The sequence below is a fragment of the Zingiber officinale genome, chromosome 2B (assembly GCF_018446385.1).
Source record: "Zingiber officinale cultivar Zhangliang chromosome 2B, Zo_v1.1, whole genome shotgun sequence".
Classification (NCBI taxonomy): Eukaryota; Viridiplantae; Streptophyta; class Magnoliopsida; order Zingiberales; family Zingiberaceae; genus Zingiber; species Zingiber officinale.
This window is the reverse complement of record NC_055989.1, coordinates 121,497,232-121,518,269: the sequence shown is the minus strand read 5'-3', so window position 1 is coordinate 121,518,269 and position 21,038 is coordinate 121,497,232. Positions and strand designations below refer to the sequence as shown.

Below are 21,038 nucleotides of genomic sequence, written 5' to 3'. Positions count from 1 at the left end.
CTTTGCATTGTCCTAATGGAAAACTTCAAAGAACATTTTTTTAAAAAATATTTAAAATATTTCTAAATATTATTAGAGAAGCTACGAAATTAAAGTAATTATTTTTTTAAAAATAATTAAAAATATTATATATATATATATATAATATTTTATATAATTTTTGACCAGCTTATTTAAAATTATCTAAAATCATATTAAAATAATTAAAAACACTTTTAAACTATTTAAAACTATAAACTAAGTGTTTCAAAGTGTTAAAGTAAATTAATTATAGACCATAAAAACTTAGTAAAATTATTTCAAAATAATCAAAAATACTTTAAAGTTATTATAGTTAAATAGTTATTATAATATTTAGTAATTATTAAATAGCTATTATAATAATTTAAAATAGTTTTAATTATTTTAAAATAATTTTAATTAAACTTATAAAAAATTATATAAACATATTTTATATATAATATTTTTATCAAGTTAAGTTATTTTATTTTAATAATATTTATTAATTTACCGAAATAAATGAGTATTTTTAAAATGCGAATATATTAAAATGTTATTCTGTTATCAATTCTAATATTTTAGAGCGTTCTTTTATTATTTATTTTTTTTTAAAAAAAACACGTGTAAGAGTAGTCGACGACGACGACGACGATGGTGCAGTGCAGAGGACGAGGCGTGTAAGTTTGTCCTTTCTGGAAGATGAGACACTGCTAGCAGGGACCGTAGAAACGTACTAGAACATATTAATTGCTATATTTTATTTATTTCCTGACGGCCCTAACAGATATTTCGAGAGAGATGGCAGGCGCCGGAGCCTCGATTGCCGACGACTTCTACGATCGGCTCGCCGATCTGAAGGCTTTCGATGCCACCAAATCCGGCGTACAAGGCCTGGTCACGCGCCGCGCCTCCGAGGTCCCACGCATCTTCCAGCGGACCAGCGAGCATCAGCATGCGCCCGGTCGCATCGAGATGGACCACCAGGCCGCGGTGCCCGTCATCGACCTTGCCGGGAGTCAGCGGGAGGAGGCGGTGGCGGAGATCCGGCGGGCGTGCCAGGAGTGGGGATTCTTCCAGCTGGTGGGGCACGGGGTGCCGCCGGGCGCCATGGAAAACGCGCTGGTGGGCGTGCGCGCTTTCCACGAGGGCGACCCGGAGGTGAAGGCGGCGTTGTACTCACGCGACGGCGGCCGGGCGGCCAAGTACTCCAGCAACTTCGACCTCTATGCGTCGCGGGTGGCGAATTGGAGGGACACGCTCACCTGCCGCATGCTTCCCGACCCGCCCAAGCCAGAGGAGCTCCCGCAATCTTGCAGGTATACCTTATTTATTGGGCTTGATTTCGTTACCTCTCATAGCTGAAAGATTTGTATGCACATATATACTTTTAAATATAAATTTAATTTAGGGTATTTTGATTTTGGTCTTTCTGAGAAAGCTCGAGCTCTGCATAATGATACCCCTGGGTGGAGCAGTCGCCACTCTCCCTTTAGTTTGCCTCTTGGATCTATCTCTACCTTTTCCATTCAATCTGTTCACCCACGTTTGACAGAGTTGATACCAGTTGTAAATTAAAGGTGTAACTACAGAGTAGGAAATTGAAGAAAATTGCCAAAAAAAAAAAATTATAATTGAAGAAAATAAATTAAAGATAATTCTAGATTGTAATAATTTGAAAAATATTAGAGAATAAAATGAGTATAATAAATTAAAGATTTGATTTGTTAGCCATTTGATAATTAGTTTTTTGTATTTTGATAATAAATAGAAAATTAAATATAATCCCTATTAAAATCATTGTATTCTTTATTTAGAATATTTATTTTTATATATACTGTGAGTCAGTTCAGTCTTTCATTTGAATCATTTTGAATTAATATAATTTTCCTTTTCTTCTTTGTGTGAGGGTTTATTCCTGCTAGTGAGGATCATCGCTTTGTTTGTTTACTATGCAATGTCAATTGATATTAGAGCCAAGCTTGGATTGTCCGGGTGCCCGGAGTCCAGGCGCCCGGATCCCTTCCGGGTGCCCGGAGTCCTTTTCTTCAGCACCCTTCTCCCTGCAAGAAAAGATTAGTCTGGGCAATAAAAATTATATCTACCCTATAAAAAGCACAACATAGCAGATAGGGTAGTAATTCGATCTCGTCTCCTCGAGACCAGGATCTATTCAAGATCTCAACTTAGGCTTCCCAAATTGATCTAAATTGGATCGACTACAGTTCCCTCAACGGAGAGCGCATCCTCACTAGATCTCTCCTCTAGTTGCTTACCTTCATTTACCAAGTGCAGTCACTTGACTAGTCTCTGACCCACTAGGTCTTTTCATCAGTTGTCAGGTTCGCTGATCCAACTAGACTTCGGCCGATTAGGTCCTGCGGACCTAACCGGACTTCTCGCCAGATATCAGGCTCCGTGGACCTATCTGGACTTCCCACTAGCTATCAGGCCCGCAGACCTAACTGGATTTTAGCCTGGTGTTAGGTCTATCAAACCAGTCAACTCTTGTACATTTAGTAGAGTAGTTAGCATCTAACTTTAACCTATTTGTCATATATCAAAATCAGATTATTAGTGCAACTTGCACCAACACCATAGTTTTACCATTTCCACATGTTGATCCTCGACGGCAGATTCACATACTGAAATCTCGCCAAAGTTTCACAAAAGAAGGGTCTGAGACATTGGGCAAGAATCATGGAGCTGCCTATAGGGATGAAATTCCAAGACATTTCTGGAAAATCAATTGGAGAATACTAGTAAAACAGCTTGAATGACTCATCCAAGCACACTAAATCTTGGAATATTGGTAGAACAAGGAGGCATGTAGGACCTTGTAAGCTAGGTGATAGAGTCATGCATATTCCTGTCATGGATATGAAACATTTGCTGCTTTTCTCAGAATTGGTTAAGCACTCTGTTAACGCATCACATTCAGTAGATTTTTGCTCCCGACAAAAGCAACATTAACAAATCATCGAGTTCGGTCACCTTTGATCATGATGTCCATGCTTCAGATATCCTATCCACATACAGACCTTCCGTGGAGATTGTGCGGGTTTCAGACCAAAGATCCTGCAATGCAAGAAGAGCCAAAGGAAATCATAGATGATGGTGAGGAGTTATGTACCACTTCTGCAAAGGGCCTCCAGCCCAATGAGGATGAGAAGCTTTCAGAAGATGAATTACTCATGGCAGATTCAGTTCTAAAATGGCAGGTTTGTTGGCTATGCCATTTGTGAATGTATTGACATCCACGCCAAACTCTCCTGCCTCTACCTAAATTATTATTATTTTTAGTTATTATTTATTTTATATTTAGTTTGAGTATATGCAGGTTTAGTTTTATTTTAATTTAACACCAAGAAATAATCCAAAGAATAGCTTGTTGTGTGAGGGAGTCACCTACAGAAGCTACTTACAGAAATTGCAAAAAGTGAGTGTATATTTTTGAACTATGGCAAATGCATTGTCCAAGAGTTGGAGAATATCACAGGAAATAGTATGCTGCATTGCTAAATAGCTCTCATATCTGTGGAACATAATTTATTTTAAGATTGCAATGAATTTTGATTGCAGTACTTTATTCTTAAATTTGTTTTGAGTGTGGTGTATTCTTGTCTCTTGTAATTGGTTAGATGGCTTCATATGCTATTTATGTGCTAATTCAGTCTAGAGGCTTTTTGTGTCTTGTGTGCATTCTAATGGATTAAAAGACAACCGGATGAATGCCTTTGATTTCATTAATTTGACAACTGAAAAGTATGTGTAATTAATTTGTATCACTCAAAACACTATTCTCACAGGTCTGTATATTTTTGTTCACAGAGAAGCACTGTTTGAATATTCAAAGCATATTGGTAACTTGGGACACACTTTATTTGAGTTGCTTTCTGAGGCTCTTGGACTCAACCCTGCACATTTGGAGGAAATGAAATGCAACCAGGGGCAAATCCTATTCTGTCACTACTATCCACCTTGCCCTGAACCAGAAGTTGCTATCGGAACAAGTGCCCACTCGGATTCTGGTTTCCTCACTGTGCTTCTCCAGGACCATATTGGCGGACTGCAAGTTTTTCATAATGATAAATGGGTCGAGGTTCCACCCATTCCCGGAGCTCTGGTCATAAACATTGCTGATCTCCTTCAGGTAATATGAGCTGAAATTCTGTAAATTGACATATAGTTCATCAACAATTTCAAATTCCTAGTGCCAGTTTGAAATCTGATGCCACTCCATGCGCAATACTCGCAGCTGATCTCCAATGATAGGTTCAAGAGCGTGGAACACAGAGTGGTGGCAAAAAGAGAAGGTCCAAGAATTTCCATAGCATGCTTTTTTAGCACTCATTTCCATCCATGTTCTACAAGGCTCTATGGTCCTATCAAGGAGCTAATATCCGAGGAAAACCCTCCTCTGTACAAGGAAACTATGGTGATAGATTATGTGGCATATTACTACTCCAGAGGACTGGATGGCAAATCCACCATATCACATTTCAGGCTGAGTTAGTAGAGGTGTTGCCAGTGTGCTGGAACAATAAGTGATGTTATCAAGATTTGTATGAGCGTTATTTCAGTCACTAGAAACTTTGTAGTTTCACTTCTTTTTGTTTCCAATTATATCCAATGTGAAACTGTTGTGAATATTTCCATTTATAGACTAATGGTGGATGTAGAAGACCGACAAAATTCTCAAATTATATTTGGATTTTGGACATTTTAACAGTGCACACCCCATGTTTGAATTGTTCAAATACTTTATCTCCCCTAGATTGACCCAATTATTATATGCATTCTGCTAATGAAGTTATCATATTACAAGAGTAAGCCATTAGGGACATGCATTATGGTTCATATATTAGATGATGGACAATGACTAGATTATTGGTGATGGTGTCGATGAATTAGCTACCCCCCACATTGTATTATTGAAGCTACATTTGAAGGTAAAGAACTCAAGCTCCAGAGTGCGAGGAAAGGCATAAAATGGGACTTAGGCTTGATAAGAACTATCGAGGCCAGCAATCATAGGAAGAATGGGTTATGTGTGCACCAAGATCAGCCAGGTTTGGACTAAGTTGGTCCTTGATTCACACATCATATGTTAGGTCATCTAGTTTGTCCTTATTGATTATACATCATATGTTGAGTTATCTTTTCTGGAGAAGGATAGGTGTCATCAATGTCTTCACCAAGATCATGAGCTTGAAAGAGTAGATTATAATTTCTGAAGTAGATAGTTGTTGACTTGTTCAATTTGATAAGCAAAAAGTTTTAAACATTTTCTCCTTTCTTGTCTCGTAAGTCAAATTTGTAATGTTGGTAGCAAGAAAAAGGAGGGATGCTCTATTGCATAGCCACAAAGTTGATGGAGAATTGATGTCAAGCACAAGAGCTTAGGCAATTAACGAAAGGGCATATTTAAAGTTGTAAAATTCTTAAAAAAACGTATTTATTTTTAGATTTCCTAAAAGACACTTATTTCAAAGAGCAACACCACTATAATTTTATATTTTAAAAATTAACACCACCGTTTTATTAATTTTAAGATTTATGCAACACCAAAATGATATTAATTTTTAAAATATAGTACTACTGTGGTAGTGTTCTTTGAAATACAGTACCATAATAATGCTACTTTTTGAAATTTAATATCACAGTGATATTATTCTTTGAATATAATACTATAATGGTCGACTGACTGAAGGTGTAAAATGGAAAAGAAGTCCATCTTTTAGAAAATTTGAAAGTTAAATGTGTTTTTTAAGAATTCTAATGAGCCATTTGGTGGTAATTGGAAGAACTTACAGGGAAGCACTGTGTGGTTCTTGAGTTAACTCCACGAAGGAATATATCAGAACCATTATCCTTGATAGCATGCAAGAATAAGAATTAGACCCCACGGATCATCCGAATTGGTAAGTGGTGACATACTTATCACATGAGGTCGTGGGGTCGAACCGTAGAGTTGTCGGGGCGTAAATCCCTAGACCATGTGCACCTTACCCCATCACCACGTGCCCGCTCGGCTGCAATGATTTACCTCCCTCGTGATGGCCTGGGGTCGGATGCGGCGGAGCATTAGGGACGAACGATTTCGCCTTTTGTCATATGCAAGAACAAGAACTAGAAAGATAAGAGGGAGAATTTGTGGAGTAATTTCTCTTAATATATAATGATGACCAATGAGAGTTGATTGTATGAATATATATTGCAATTTCTCTTATTTTTAATAAAATATTTATGATAATACATTAATTGATTAGAATCAATCAAGGTATTCCTAATTCAATTGATTGAGTTGTATCCTAATTGATTCCAAATCAATTAGGATCATGATTCATAATTCAATTGATTGAGATTGATATGGATTAATTGGCGTTAATTAATATCTTTATTGTTATTTCCCTCAAGATTGCTTCTAGACTCCCCTCAATTGGTCATGACCTTAGTGCAAGTTTGTCGTTGTTGACCAGAGCTTCTCTCCTTCAACATCGAAGGAGATCATTATAATGGAAGCTAAGGTGCTTAAGTATTTCTATCCTAATTCATTCATCTGATCAATTCAATCTCATAGAAGTTTTTCATTAGTGGATAAATCTAGAAAATGCAAATGGGTCATGGAGAACGGTGCATCGCTATGAATGATTCGAGCGCCATGAGCATTTATTTACATTGTATAAAAATCAATCCCGTGGTGCTTGGAAAATTCATCTGTCTTATTACCATCGCATCAAGCCCGAGGCAATTTTGATCCATTCTAGTCTTAATGCATGGGCTCTTTCCTTCTCAAATGTTGTAACATCTCCGTGTGGACTCTTCCTTGCAATGTTCCCCTTGGCTATAACTCCACTCCACTCGTATAGCTGGCCCTTGCTTCAACGCCGCTATACATGCCAATGGCCTCAAGCTCTCTCAACCTAGACTCAGTGGCTATATATATGGAGCAACTAAACCTTGCTCTTTTGTAGTTTAGTCCTTGTTCTTGAGAATTCCACATTAGTCCATATTTTTCAAAAAGAGAAAGAGATAGAGAATAAGAAAGTTAAATAAAAAGTTTATCCTAATTGAGACAACACTAACATCTCCAACGATGCATATATCTTCTTTGCAGATGTGAAATCCTTTCTACCTATCCAATTAAATAATAACAATTATGCAATTTAAAAAATAATTTCATATCACTTCTTTGCATGTATTATTTTCTTGGCATTATTATATTGATGACGCCTATCCTTTCCTGAAGTCGTTCTGAGTTATGACATGTGGTTAAGAAGGACCAATTAATATTGACTTGGGCTTGATAGCTCTAGTTAAGTTCCCAAGACTCTTGCTTGAGCTCTATCAATAAATACATGCAATTCATTAAGACCGTCACCAAAAACTAATATGATGGCTTCATGCTTGGCATAACAAATCAAGTCAATTAATTGAGTGACTGTTAAAGTACCCTATATCATCTTGTCCTTTCATGAGCGGCTTCTACGATTCTTTAAATCCCTATTCCCTTTGGTGCACATGGTAAACAAGATTTTCAAATAATTCTTCGTAAGAGGTGACTGAATAATTAGTAATCAAGGAGGAATTGGTAATGGATGAGCACGAGGTTGAGGTTGATTAGCTTTATTGTGAATATCTTATCCATGAATATTCTAACAAATTTGATTTAAAATTTATTGATATATTTGTATTTCTAACATGACATCCTACCTGTCTCTAGATAATGACCAGTCTACCATCATACCCAAAAGAATTATTTACCATTAACGATCCTCAAGGATCAATTAGAGCTTCACTTTTCCATACGATAGTAGGAAAACTCTAATTGGTGCAATCAACCTCTATTTAAGATCAATCAAGTTTGAGTTAGCTCGAGTTAAGTTTTCATCTTTGATTAATATATTTATTCATAAGTGCGAGATGTTCAAGTGAAAGGAGAAATTGTTAGAAAGGAAGATTGTTAGTGTAATCGACTTCGGGTCAAGTTGACCAAGGTGAATGCCTGAGCGACGGATCAAGTAGATTAAGATTGATTGAATACGTAATAGTGGAGAATTCCGAATGAGTTATTATTGATGGGACACTTGACAGTTGAAAGTCCAACAAAAATATGACAAAAGAGAAGTCTAAGTGGGTTATAATTGATCAAAAATTGGGTAGTTAGAAGACAAATAAGAAGTTGGCATGAGAAGCGAAGTCCAAGAAACTTGGTATGAGAAGCTGATGTGATGTACCGCAAGCGTACGGTTGTCGTCAAGTAATAAAATTTATAAAAGTCGATCCCACGAGAATTGAAGATTAAACGCTAGTTGGTCATCCACTTTAAATTTAACTAGACAAAATCGATAATGATTTGATTTGAGATTTTCAACTAAAATATAAAAATAAGAGTAAGAAAGGTAACTGAGGAAGTCCTTTGTTCAGAAAATGTTCTAGGTCGAAAGTTTTATTGTAATGATGGATGTTGTGCTATGAATTGACCCATTCCTAATTATCGGCTTGTATGTTTGCAGGATAGTCTAAACATTTACCGAATTCCACCCCGCGACGGTGGATCGGAGTACTTCCCCTACTAGTAACTAAGTATGTCATCAAGTGAAGAAGTAACTTAGAGAGTCCAAATTTTAGTAGAGTACCTCCTGTTACAAGGTCTCTCCCGAGTATACGTCTTTAGATTACGTAGGTCACTTGCATAGTATATGATTAGGGGAAGCCCATTAGGTCAAGTAATAGACTTATCCATAAATAGAATCGTCCTCCCTTAGAAGGTTACATTCCATATAGAAGGATAGTTACCTTAGATACTCAACTTCAAACAAGTATCCTAAGGCCATGCCGAGCTATATCGGAACGTACACTCAAAAGAGACGACAATTTATGCATCTAATCAATGAAAATTCAGGTTCACGCACAGTCCCAATATAGACACACAACATTAATGTATCTAACTCAAAAATAAGATCTATGCATACAGAAATGCAATCTAGATAGACAAATTCATAATCATAAGGGAAAGCCTCTATGCAAGCATTTTATCAAATAGAACAAGTGCATATTGTTAGGACCTTGATGGCGCTAAAGGGGAGGGGGGGTGAATAGCATCTCACCCAAGTCGTCACTTCCTACAGTTGTTAGTACACAGCGAAAAAATAAAATACAAACTAACAAGAAGAAAGTTAAACCCTATAAACAATAAGGAAAGATAACAAACCAAAACAAACCATAACACAAGGTGTTTACGTGGTTCGGAGATTAGGGCTTCTATTGCACAGCTGTCCGTAAGGTGGACGATCCCGATCCGTCGGTGGATGACTCCCCGGAGAATCTCCGGCTATCTCAATCTCCTTGTGGGTGGAGAAACCTCACCACAATCTTGATCACGTACACATGGATCACACACAGGAGCTTGGAAGACTACTAATAGGGGTTAACCACTTCTATTTCGTTTATCATGGCCAAGCACCTCGTGCTCTCTTTAATAGAGCTCGGGAGGAAACACTTAACTATGTTTCTCGCCACCAATCGACTGGTACAACTACCAGTCGACTGGTCCTAAGTGAAATTTGACCGTTACAAGCGAACGATCAGCTACTAGTCGACTGATGAAAACACCAGTCGACTGCTATAGTAATGCTACAGTAAAGCTATAGTAATGCTACAATAACACTAAAATTTTACTTTGGGTGCAGTCTCTCATACACTCATCCTTGCTCGCACAACCTAGACCTAGCCTTCTAGCCTCCTCCATCAGCCTCGTGTCCCTCGGATGTCTCCCCATCCTTCACGTCTTATCTTCTAGAGCTTCCATCGACCTTGTCATTGTTGTCGGGTCTTCCTTTGCCAAGAGGTCGCGCCTCCAATACTTCATCCATTGCCAAGTCACACTTGGACTTACGTTGCCAAGACTACATGCTTGGACTTACACCGCCAAGATTCACCCTTGGACTTTCCTCCTTTGCCAAAATCACACTTGGACTCTCCTTATTGTATCTGTATCTTGCACACTCAAAATGCATATCACATATAACAATAAACCTAACTTAAACCTTTGCCCAAACATCAAAACCTAGGATCACACTAGATTGCTCCAACACATACAAGCTTCATCAAACTAGGAAATTGGCAATTCTATAGAGTTTACATTATCCACACATTACAATTACTTCCTACATCCTAGAACAATATAAATCTACTCTATATTAGGAAGAAATACAATCCAAGCACTCAAAAATATAGAAATTTCCAAAACCCTAAGGAAGGGGAGTAGAAACTTATCCTTTGACGTCGAGTGAAGAGCTTGGATGTAGATCTTGGAATGCCGACGAGGATGGAGCAGTGGAACGACCTTGGATCGTCCAGATGACATCCCCAAATATGAGAATTTGACCTAGATGGTCTTCTTCAGCCCTTGGATCCTCCTCCCCTAGTAAGGAGAAGAAGTGCCCATTAAATAGAAGTGAGGCACAGTGTGGTTGTGCCTCTAGGCATGACTTGAACATGGCTCGGGCATCTGGCTGTATCATTTGGCACGGCTAGAGCCAATTTGTCTCAGCCACAATTGCTTGGTTATGCCAAATGGCACGACCCATCCTTCCTGTTGGCTTCTTGGCCGTGCCTTAAGGCACGACCAAAGCTAGTTTGGCTCTGTCCACACGGCCAAGCTGTGCCGTTTGGCACGGCCAAAGCAGAGCAACTCTGCTTTGCTTCTTTTGGGTTATGCCAAGTGGCAAGGCCAGCTCTTTAAAACAGCATCTTCAAGTGTATGGTCGTGCCTCAATGCAAGACCAAGCCCAATTTGACTCTGGAAGATGTTATGGACAGCTTCTGGCCTTGCTCTGAGGCATGACCTAATCTTCATTTGTGCTGAGTCCACTTCTTGGCCGTGCCATTTGCCACGACCAGCGTCTTTTCTTGTTCCTTAGCCGCGGCTTAAAGCATGGTCAGGTCTAATTTGCCTCTGAGATGAGTTGCGCACTCCATTCCTTGCTTCAATTAATCTTCATTTGTATCTTAGTGTTCTTTTCCACTCCAAACTGCTCTTGAAAGTTAAAACAAGCACTGAGCAGATCTTTGGATGCAAGATAGTAATTATGCTGAAATTAATATGATAAAGGGTGCAAACACATAGATCATAGGCAACGAATACAGAAGGATGCCCGCTAAATAGTACAAAATACTATATATAATTTACGCACATCACATCCACAGACTTAAACCTTTGCTTGTCCTCAAGCAAACTCTGCAATCTAGATTCATGAGTTAAAATTGTGTATCCCTAGTGATTATATCCAGTGCTATCAAACTAGTGAAACTAATGAGCATAATCACAGATGATCAATAGTGAAACACTCGATTGTTATCAAACAAAATTTTACAGTCTAAAAGCATGTATAGGAGTAAGTGCATCATAATCTTTAGTGAATCAATTTAACTCTATCAAACAATTTCAATAATGAGCATTATCATAAGTGGATTTAACTTAGCTAAAGAATAAGTTCTCCGTGCTCAGTGCAAATCGTGACCTAGATTTTCTCAAGTATCAAATCCTAATCCTAGTCAAGTCGTCATTGAACCATCTTTTCCTTTTATCCCTAGCAGTACACACTACTTGGTTCATCTATCTTAAATCTACCCAAGTCTAAAGAGTGTGCTCAATATCGATAGAAATCTAGTGTTCATTTTTTCAGTAACCTAACTCGGTCTCAAAGGGACAAACAATTAGTTTCCACTCATGACAACAAATTTTTCAATCCCTTATTTCATGAACCCTTTTTTTCTTCAATTACACATTTGTAATGATGCAATTAGTGGGGCTTCAATTTTTTCCAAATGAGCCTTAATGATTCGAGGATCAGTCTAGTGACCAAGATATAGTTAAAAAAATCATCATGGGAGTTCTAGTACTCATCAAGGCCAATGAATTATGACTATTTTTAGAACCTTCAACTATCAAAATAAGGCAAAGTGTAAAGAGAATCTTAAGCTAGACTATAATTAAATCCTTTCAATGAAATCCAATTGCTCATGTCATGCTATTGAAGATAGAGAAAAGTAGATCACCAAGCATACTAGCACTAATAACCTAACAACATGAATCTAAACAATAATCGTGCAAAATTTTTTGTTATCAAACAAATGCTATACTCATTTTGATTCACTAGAGATAAAAAAAATGTCACTAAATATACTAACCCGAAGAGCATAACTCATGACTTCTAGAAAATAAACGTGCTAGAAGTTTACTCTTGGATAAGTCAGTAGTAATAGTGTGGATAGTGTAACTCACATGCCTTAAAACTCGAAAGAAAATAAAGTGCAACTAGACTAAGAAAACAAACTGGAATTATACAAAAATACCCCCCCCCCCCTCCCCCTAGACTTGGATACTTTATTGTCCTCAATGAAAACAAACTTAAGGGGGTGGTTAACAAAAGGGTGGTGGGAAACTAACAGGTCTACCACTCGCAGAAGATGGACCACCCGAAGGAGGTCTACTCCCCGGTGGAGATCGTGGCCAAGGGAGATATCTAGGGACTCTAGGGAGATGACCAATATTTTCATAATACTGGTATAATGCGGCCACCTGCTAACTCGTGATATCCATGGAGTCCATAAACGCATTCATTCTCCCTTGGTGAGTATGGTAGTCTCCCACAAAACTGGATACTCTACTATAAAAATTGTCCCTCTTCTGAAACTAGTCCTGTACATATTGGAACTGATCATGAGTGAAGTCATAGTGATTCTCCAACATCTTATGAGAAATGTCTTGCTTCTCATGAAGAGAGTCCAATGATGTACGAAAAATAGAGAAATCAAAGCTAGAAGGCCCTTCACTACCATAAGCAAATGAATGTCTAGCTGAGTCAGAAAATTCGACCGGTGGTGGGCCTCTAGTTGAGGGATACTTGTTATGCTCTCTGGGGGATGCGGAAGAATAAGAAATTGGATCCTTAATAATCTAATTATTTGGATTATGAATTGTTGTGCACTCGGGATTTGGCAAAGGGACAGGAAACCCTTCCCATTTAGGAAAACTGAATCCATTTTCTTCCCAACAAATTATTTTCACTGCTAGACACGTGTCTATATCTATTTTGATATTTCCATGTATAGCATCTAGACTTGAGATGTCTAACTCAAGTTTTCTAGCAATGGTTGTAATGAACCCACCAAATATAATTGTTCTTGAGTTTGTCTTCCCCGCTCTCTACATAGTTTGTAAAAAATGAAACCCTTCATCAAATTCTACTTTGTGAATCATGGCCCACATAGAGTAAAACTCTACCTTTCTTACCACACCATCACTCTCACCTCTACCATAGATAGTCTTTCTCATAACACGATGGAGGTATCAAAAGACGAGGTTCTACAATTGGGAGACTTTAGATCTAGGTGGGTCATGAGGCTCATGTAAACCAGTGATTAAACTCCAAAAGGAATTTGCATTGTATTTAGAATCAAACTTGTGAGGTACCCCCATAGGTAATCCAAAATAATTATTAAATTCATACAGAGTCCAAAGGTAATCATGATTCATTAATCTAAAGCTAATTTTCCCATCATGATCATCGTCAGAAGTGCAATTAGACTCTAAGGAACTTAAAAATTTGAGGATAAGGCATGGGTAGGTTGGTTCACTAGTGTACATCAATTCACTCCATTATATATTACCAATCAGCCAATCCACATTATCTCTTATTCCCAAACACTCCATAGTTGTACTATCCATGTAACGTGTACAAACTAATTTACGGCTAAATAGGTTATCAAATCTAAACTTTTGCTCTTCATTTCTAAGTAAAACGTCGAATTCATTAGTTTTACCTTCATCTTGAGCTGGGTGCTTCCCTTTTCCCTTTGTAGGCGCCTTCTCCTTCATGGGTGCTTTTCCTTTTCCTTTGTCCTTCCTCAAATCATCCCCTCCGCTAGATCCACCCAACCTGTGAATGTGTTTCATGATGTTAGACATATCAAAATATATCCAAGATCGGGAAGATTTAATTGCGAATTAAGGAATTAGACCTGATGGAGAAAAGGTAAGGAGAAAAGAGAAAAGAATAGATCTAGATTTTTGAATGGATAAAGGAAGAATTTATTCGAGATCGACTCTTATTTGGTAGAGAAAGGGGGAAATTTTGGGAGTGAGGAGAGTAGATCTTGTGTAGGAGGAAAAGGTTTTGAGAGTGGAAGGAGTTTAGAAGAAGAAAGAAGGTGAATAGTAGCAAAAGAAGGGAATTTTTTGAGCTTAGGAGGTGGGTTGGGATGACTGTCGTGCCCTAGGGCACGATCACGACTGAGTTTATAACCCAGCCATGTGTCATTAGCATGTTCCGTGCCAAATAGCATGGGCTGTGCCAAACTGGCACTGCCAATTTGCACTCTCCTCCCTTGTAGCCATGCCTTTTGGCATGGGCAGAGCCAAAGTGGCTATGTTATTATTTTTCTGACCAGTGCCTTAGGCACAGGTTCTCCCAATCCCCCATGCCAAAGGGCATGGGAGCTTATTCTGGCCGAGATTGCTCGTGCCAATTGGCACGAGCAAAGCCGGGATGACTCTTTTGTCCTTCCTTTGCTCGTGCCAATTGGCATGGGCATGGCTTTTTTTCCTCTTCAGGCTGTGCCAAATGGCATGGCTAAGTCCAAAAACCTACAGAGTACAAAGATGGAACTATTAGGCTTAACAAAATAGAAAATAATGAAATAAAACAAAAGAAAAGAAAACTCTTGGGGTGCCTCCCAAGGAGCACTTATTTTAGGTCCCAAGCTTGACCTTTGACACGGCTCAACTAGGAGACTTGGCCTTGAAAAAGAGGTGCTCCCCTCCATAGCTAGTTATGCCAGAAAGATGGTGAAGCCAAACCTGATGGTTTCCTACTAAAACTGCATCTTGCTCTCCTGGACTAGTTGTTATGTCCGGGGATTGAGTCGGGTGATACAAAAATTGATCTTGCTTATCTTCTCCAAATATACAATTATCTGTAATTAACATCGAAGTACTTGAAGAAGAATTTGAAATTAATTCAAAAGAAGGATACTGTAAAGCTGGAGATAAGTTAAAGGTAAGCCCTTCCTTGCCAACTTTTAGTGATAGCTTGTGATTCTTCACGTCTATATTTGCTCCAGTGACAACCATGATTTTGCTACACTATTTTGATTCATTCATGCATGATTTGGTATTTTGTTCATAGATGAAACTCCTATTTATATCACATTTTATGCATTACATTTATTCTTGGACTTAATTACAAATTATCTTATTACTGCGTTATTTGATGCTAATATTTGACTGTTATTTTGTAGACATCAAAGGATCTTGGACTCGAATTAATTCGAACCAAATTTGTGCTCGTATTGGAGTTTAAACAAGACGATCAAACTTTGGAGTAGTTTGGACCATCCATCCAAGATCAAGAGAGATATGAGCTCTACATCGAAGATCTACTCCATCCGAGCCAAGTGGAAGTAGATCACAGTCATTAATAAAGATCCAGAGTTTTTGATCTAAACTTGAGATGTTTGGACCGTTGATCAAGATGGAAGAATTCTAGACCGTCTGATCAGATTGGGAGTTGATTTAAAAGGCATGAAAAGCTACAGTGATAGGGGGCTCGAGCATTTTCTCTTCTCACGATTTTTGTACCGTTCATCTTCTTCGCCCATTGCTCAAATCTACATTCTAGATCCGAGAGTAAGTCCTCTCCACCGACGGTGATCTCTGAGCTGCCAGCGTTCATCATCTGAAGTCAGAGAGTGGCAGAGGGAGGTTCCCTAGTTCGTGAACTTGGATTTCTATTTCATTGCCATAATCCATATCGCGGGATGTTTTTCGATCTATAATTTTCTCCATCCAACAGAGCTTGAAGGGAGGTACCCAGGAGTTTCCGATTCCATTCTATCCTTCATTCCTCAGTGATACATAGATCGGGCCAATCAATCGATCGGGTTAAGCGATTCCTATAATTCAACCTCTATTCTTCGAGCGATGAGATTGCCAGCTGATTGCGAGCTTGAAGGGAGGTACCCAGGAGCTATGAGTGTCATCTGATAACAGCTGGAGCTTGGGCATTCCCTGTTGAATGTTTGAAGGGAGGTACCCAGGAGCATTTCTGTGTCATGACAGAGTGAGTGGACTGGATCTCAAGTTTGGGATGTGGAATGTATTTTGTTTCTATTTACTTTGATTCTCATTCCCTTGTTCAAATCTGATGATATGAATAACTTAGTTTAAAATATTCTTTCTATTTTGAATTTGCCATTTCGTTTACTGTAAATTTGCTTAGTTTCAGTTGTTAAATTTAGTAAACCCCTGTTTTGTGCAATTGATCTATTGTGATTGGAGTGTTGATTGAAGTCTGTGTATCTGCAATTGCCATTTAAATCTCGATGTTTCAATGTCTACATGAGAATTATTCTAATTTTATTTTTGAATTAGATGATAATCTGAATTGATAAGCTCAAAATTCAGAAGATAAGTGTTTAGGTAGCTTCTTATCAGGAAAAGAATGAAAATGAACGTCTAGGTAATTGAATGCTGATTTGACTTAGCCATGGATACACCTAGTTCATTTAGAAAATCCATAAGAATAATTTGAATTTAGAATTCACACACATGCAATAATTATCCCTGGAAAAAAATACGACTTGGGACTCCTTACTACATCTCTTTTCTTGAGTTTTAATGGGTTCCGATCTTTATTAATTTAAAGTGCCTAGTGACATGCAAAATAGGCTACATCGAAATTTTGACGCCATTACCGAGGAACCCATAACTAGTAGTGTGTGTTTATTTTAGATTGTGCATTGGTTGGTTTTCTTTGTTTAGCATCTTTATTGATTTGATTGCTTATCTTTTTGTATTTTCATGTTGACTTATTCCTGAATTGTCAAGTTCTTTAATGTTTATATATCCAAGTATTTGAAACTAAATGCTTTGGAGTCTTCTAATATTGATTGTTAGTGTTGTGATGTAAGAACAGGAGATTTTTTTTAGCATGTATCCATATTTTCAGCATTTTGGAGATGGAATGGAGAGTCAGTATTTTCATCCTGAGCATCAATTTTATCCAACCATGGATCAACAAAATAGGTATGAGTTATTTTCTAATACTTCTAATTCTAATTAGGTGGAACATTCATATTTCATGTATGAAAATGTACAAGGACTATTTATTGAGCCAGATCCAACCTACTAAAATCCATATGAATTTCAGGAGGTTTCAGTATTTACTTGGCTATATTCTTTTCAACAGAATGCCCCTCAATCTGAAGTGTCAACATGGAAAGCTAATGAGGTTTTTGCAGCAAATGAGAGAGTATTAAGAGCAACAATTTACAAGGATACAGAATATACAGATTCAATTAGATCAAATTACATCATCCATCAACCAGTTACAAACACAAAACTCCAGCGAGGAGATGGAAAATAGAGATTGTGTCAAGCCTGACCCATCATTACTTCATAAGATTTTTCTAGTATCTTTTGTGATGATGATGTAGTTGTACAAATTTCTGATTATACTGATATTGTTGTTGTAGATGTTGTGAATGATGCATGAACTGAACATTTACTTGAAGATGAGGGAAGTGTAGGGGATTGCTACTGGAAGCACTACCCCTAGAATCATTTGATGCAGAGCTTGGGCCATTACTTAATGATGAGGAGGTCACAGACATCATTTTAGAACCCACAAGTATCTTCCAGCATGACACGGTTAGTGTTTCTTGTGATTTTTCAGAAAATTTCTTTAAGGTACTGATTTTTGAATTTATAGAATGTGATGTTCATTGTGATACATTTAGTGTAGAGACTAATTGTGTTGCACTATTCTCTTATCATGAGAGTGTTCGGGAGGTGTTATTTTTTGTAAGACACAATAGATGTTTAAAATGATTACTTTGTCTAAACCGCCTCCAACCTCCAGAAAGAATTTTCAAGGGAAAAATGATGGATGAAAAGGATTTGACTACAACCACAGTTAATCCACTACCGGCGTGGCTTCTCTTTCTAAGTCTTCTTCAACTACCGGGAATAGAGGGGAGTTGGTTCCAAATTAGTTTTCTTTTGCATTTAAATTCATTATCTGCGTTTAGTCTTTTCTTCAATAAATTCCCTGTGTGCATATGTTGATTTTGGTTTGGAGAAATAAAATCTTTACTGTAGGAAGTTTTCTTATTACATTTAGTTTTGATTTTGAATAAGAAAATGACATCTCTTAACATTTTCCTATAATATGTTAGAAGTAGAGAATGTGAACTAGATTTGAGTATCTAATTTGGGGCTTAATGTCATAAATGGACTTTTATTTTTCTCAAGGTTTCTACTTAATGATGGACACTTGATTGGTAAATTGAATTGATACATTTATGCCTAGTGAGGATGAGCCTTAATTGAGTGATGCACTTGTTTTATTGTAACTCTAGAACTTGCTTTGATTCTTTCAAAACTATAATTCAATGGATTGAATCATGTTTGTGAAGGTAAATCAATTTGCTTAATATTCTTCCACACAATATCTTTCTATACTTTTTTTTAATCATCATATCCTTTTATTTTATTTCAATTCTTACTCTTTGGATCTTCTACAAATTTTGGATATGGATACATTGAGTGTTATATGATGAATGTTCTAGCCGGGACATACAAAAGTTGAAGTGTGGGGGGAGAATGGAAAATGCTTTGAGTTCAGTTTGTATTTATGAGATTGATTTCATTGTTTGACATTTGGCAAGCTTCTTTGAATGTAATTTCTTAAATCAATTGTATAGTGTTGATTGGAGAATTGAAGAGGTTTGGAAGGTTGTATCAAGAATGTATAAAATTCTTATCAACAACTTTGTATCAGCGAGATCAAATTAGAGAATTAATTCGGCCAATCCAGAATTTTAGCTGTTGAAACATGAGTGTAGCTGGTGGAATTTGATAGAGGAGTAGATTTGAAGATTCAATTGGACATTGTTATTCAATTTAAGAAGTATTCCAAATGGTAGTATAAGTTTTAAAAGGAAAAGTTGAAGATAATGACAATCAATTGATACTAAAAATAGTGAGATGCATGGCACAAGAAGTAGAGCCTAATATGCTGCATAATAGGACCACACCGAGCCTGATATTGCTGTATATCAAGACAACATTGAAAAATGCAGAGGGAATCGGTAATGTTGTAATAAGACTCTACAACAACATTGAGTTTACACACCACTATTTTAGTATTAGAGGCTGAAACTGAAACTTTGAATCTGATTGCTTTATCTAATTTCTTGAAATTTTGAAACCAGAGATAACTCAATTTGTTGAGTTTTTAATGAATTTATTTTTGATATGAACCAAATGAATTCAAACTGGTATTGATTGAAGGCTAAATGAGATAATCTATAGAAATGAAATGTAAAAGCTTAATTAGAAATTAGTAAGATCAGATTTCTGAATTTGAATTGATGTTTAGAAATTCAAATTCCAGTTTCTATGAGTTTGAAATCTGAGTTGGAATCCTTGATTTCTATTTCCAGAAATTTTACAAGATGTAAATGAAGGAGTATATAAGGTCTTGATGCTTGAAATTTTGGGAAGAAATGCCAAGTTAGTTCAAGTTTTAAATTGAGAACAGATTGATGAAGTGCTTAAACTGAGATGTTGTAATAGAAATTGTGATGTTTGAGAGGCTGTTTAGGGATTTAAGTTGAAGAATTCTCAATAACAACACTAAATAAGACCATTTTCTAACTAATCAGGGAAACTTTTGAATTTGAAGAGTTGTGGTTTGGAAATTTTGAGTTGAAGGTGAAAATAAAGCTAGATTCAAATGGAATGTTGAGCAAGTTGATCCATAATGATAAGAGATTGAAGCTTGATTAGTAATCTGTTGTTTTGTGGGAAAATGGAGTAATAGAATTGATGCTGAATTCAGTTTCAAGTGGCATAAATTTTGTACCAACTTAGCGTTGGTTAGTCCTAAGAAAATCGTACCGGCTCCACTGTACAAAATTTTTTGTATAAGTGTCGAACCTTTCCTTAAATAACCTATTGTGTTCTTTAGAATTTAAATTAGGAATCGCAGACGGAACTTAACATCATTGATTCCAAATTTAACTTATCTGTTCTTAATGGTTTAGATTTGAATCGCAAGCGGAACTTAACACTATTGATTCAAATCTACCTAAGTTATTAATTCCATAAATATTAATTTCTAAAATTGGCTTCCAGGAATGCATGGCGAGGCACATGACCTTCTTGGATATGGGAGCAACCACCACCGCCTAGGTAAAGCCTTTTAAGGAAAGCTAATATTTATTTCCTTAAATAACTCTAGGTTAACCAAAAAGAACAATCGAATCACAAATTCGAAAAAGAAGAAAACACAAACTCGAAAAAAAAACTATTTCGAAAACTCTAGAATCATATGCCTCTTGTGTTTGGTATTTCCATAAATAACTATACAAAGAAAACTAGTATGATGCTAAAAACAATTACTAGTTATACCTTTCTTTATAAGCAAAATAACCTCTTGATCTTCTACCGTATTCTTTTTCTTATCTCGGACGTTGTGTGGGCAACGATCTTCCGAGACGAGAACCACCATGCTCCTTCTTCTCCAAGCTAGATTCGGCCACCAAGAATTCTCCATGAGAAGTAGAGGTCCGGCCACCACCACCAAGTTCCAAGGGATGCAAGAAACAAAACCTCCTTTCTCTCCTTCTTCTCCTAGCTTGAACCGGGCACCATCAAGAGCTCCAAGAGGGGATAAAATCGACCACTAGAGAAGAAGAGAAGAGGAGAGGGAGAACCTCTAAGGGCCGGCCACACCAAAGAGAAAAAGAGAGGAAGAAAATAATAGAGTTCTTCCCCTTGAAGGCACCTCTACCCCCTCTTTTATAATCCTTGGTCTTGACAAATAAGGAAATTTAAATAAAAACTTCCTTAATTCTTTTGCCATGATTAAGAAAAATTAATTAATTAAAAAACAAATTTTCTTTTCTTAAACAACATGGCCGGCCACTCCTTTCCCCAAAACAAGGAGAGTTTTAATTAAAACAAA

The 21,038-nt window shown here is 37.2% G+C and overlaps 1 protein-coding gene across 1 annotated transcript; it reads left to right on the top strand.

The window, feature by feature from the left end:
* The first annotated feature begins 755 nt into the window (after positions 1 to 755).
* Positions 756 to 4,726, top strand: LOC122046960 (1-aminocyclopropane-1-carboxylate oxidase homolog 1-like). The gene is made up of 3 exons (XM_042607928.1): positions 756 to 1,316; positions 3,829 to 4,150; positions 4,256 to 4,726. Exons 1-3 carry the CDS (start codon positions 799 to 801, stop codon positions 4,511 to 4,513), a joined length of 1,098 nt encoding a protein of 365 aa, XP_042463862.1. The 5' UTR covers positions 756 to 798; the 3' UTR covers positions 4,514 to 4,726.
* Positions 4,727 to 21,038: the final 16,312 nt, after the last annotated feature.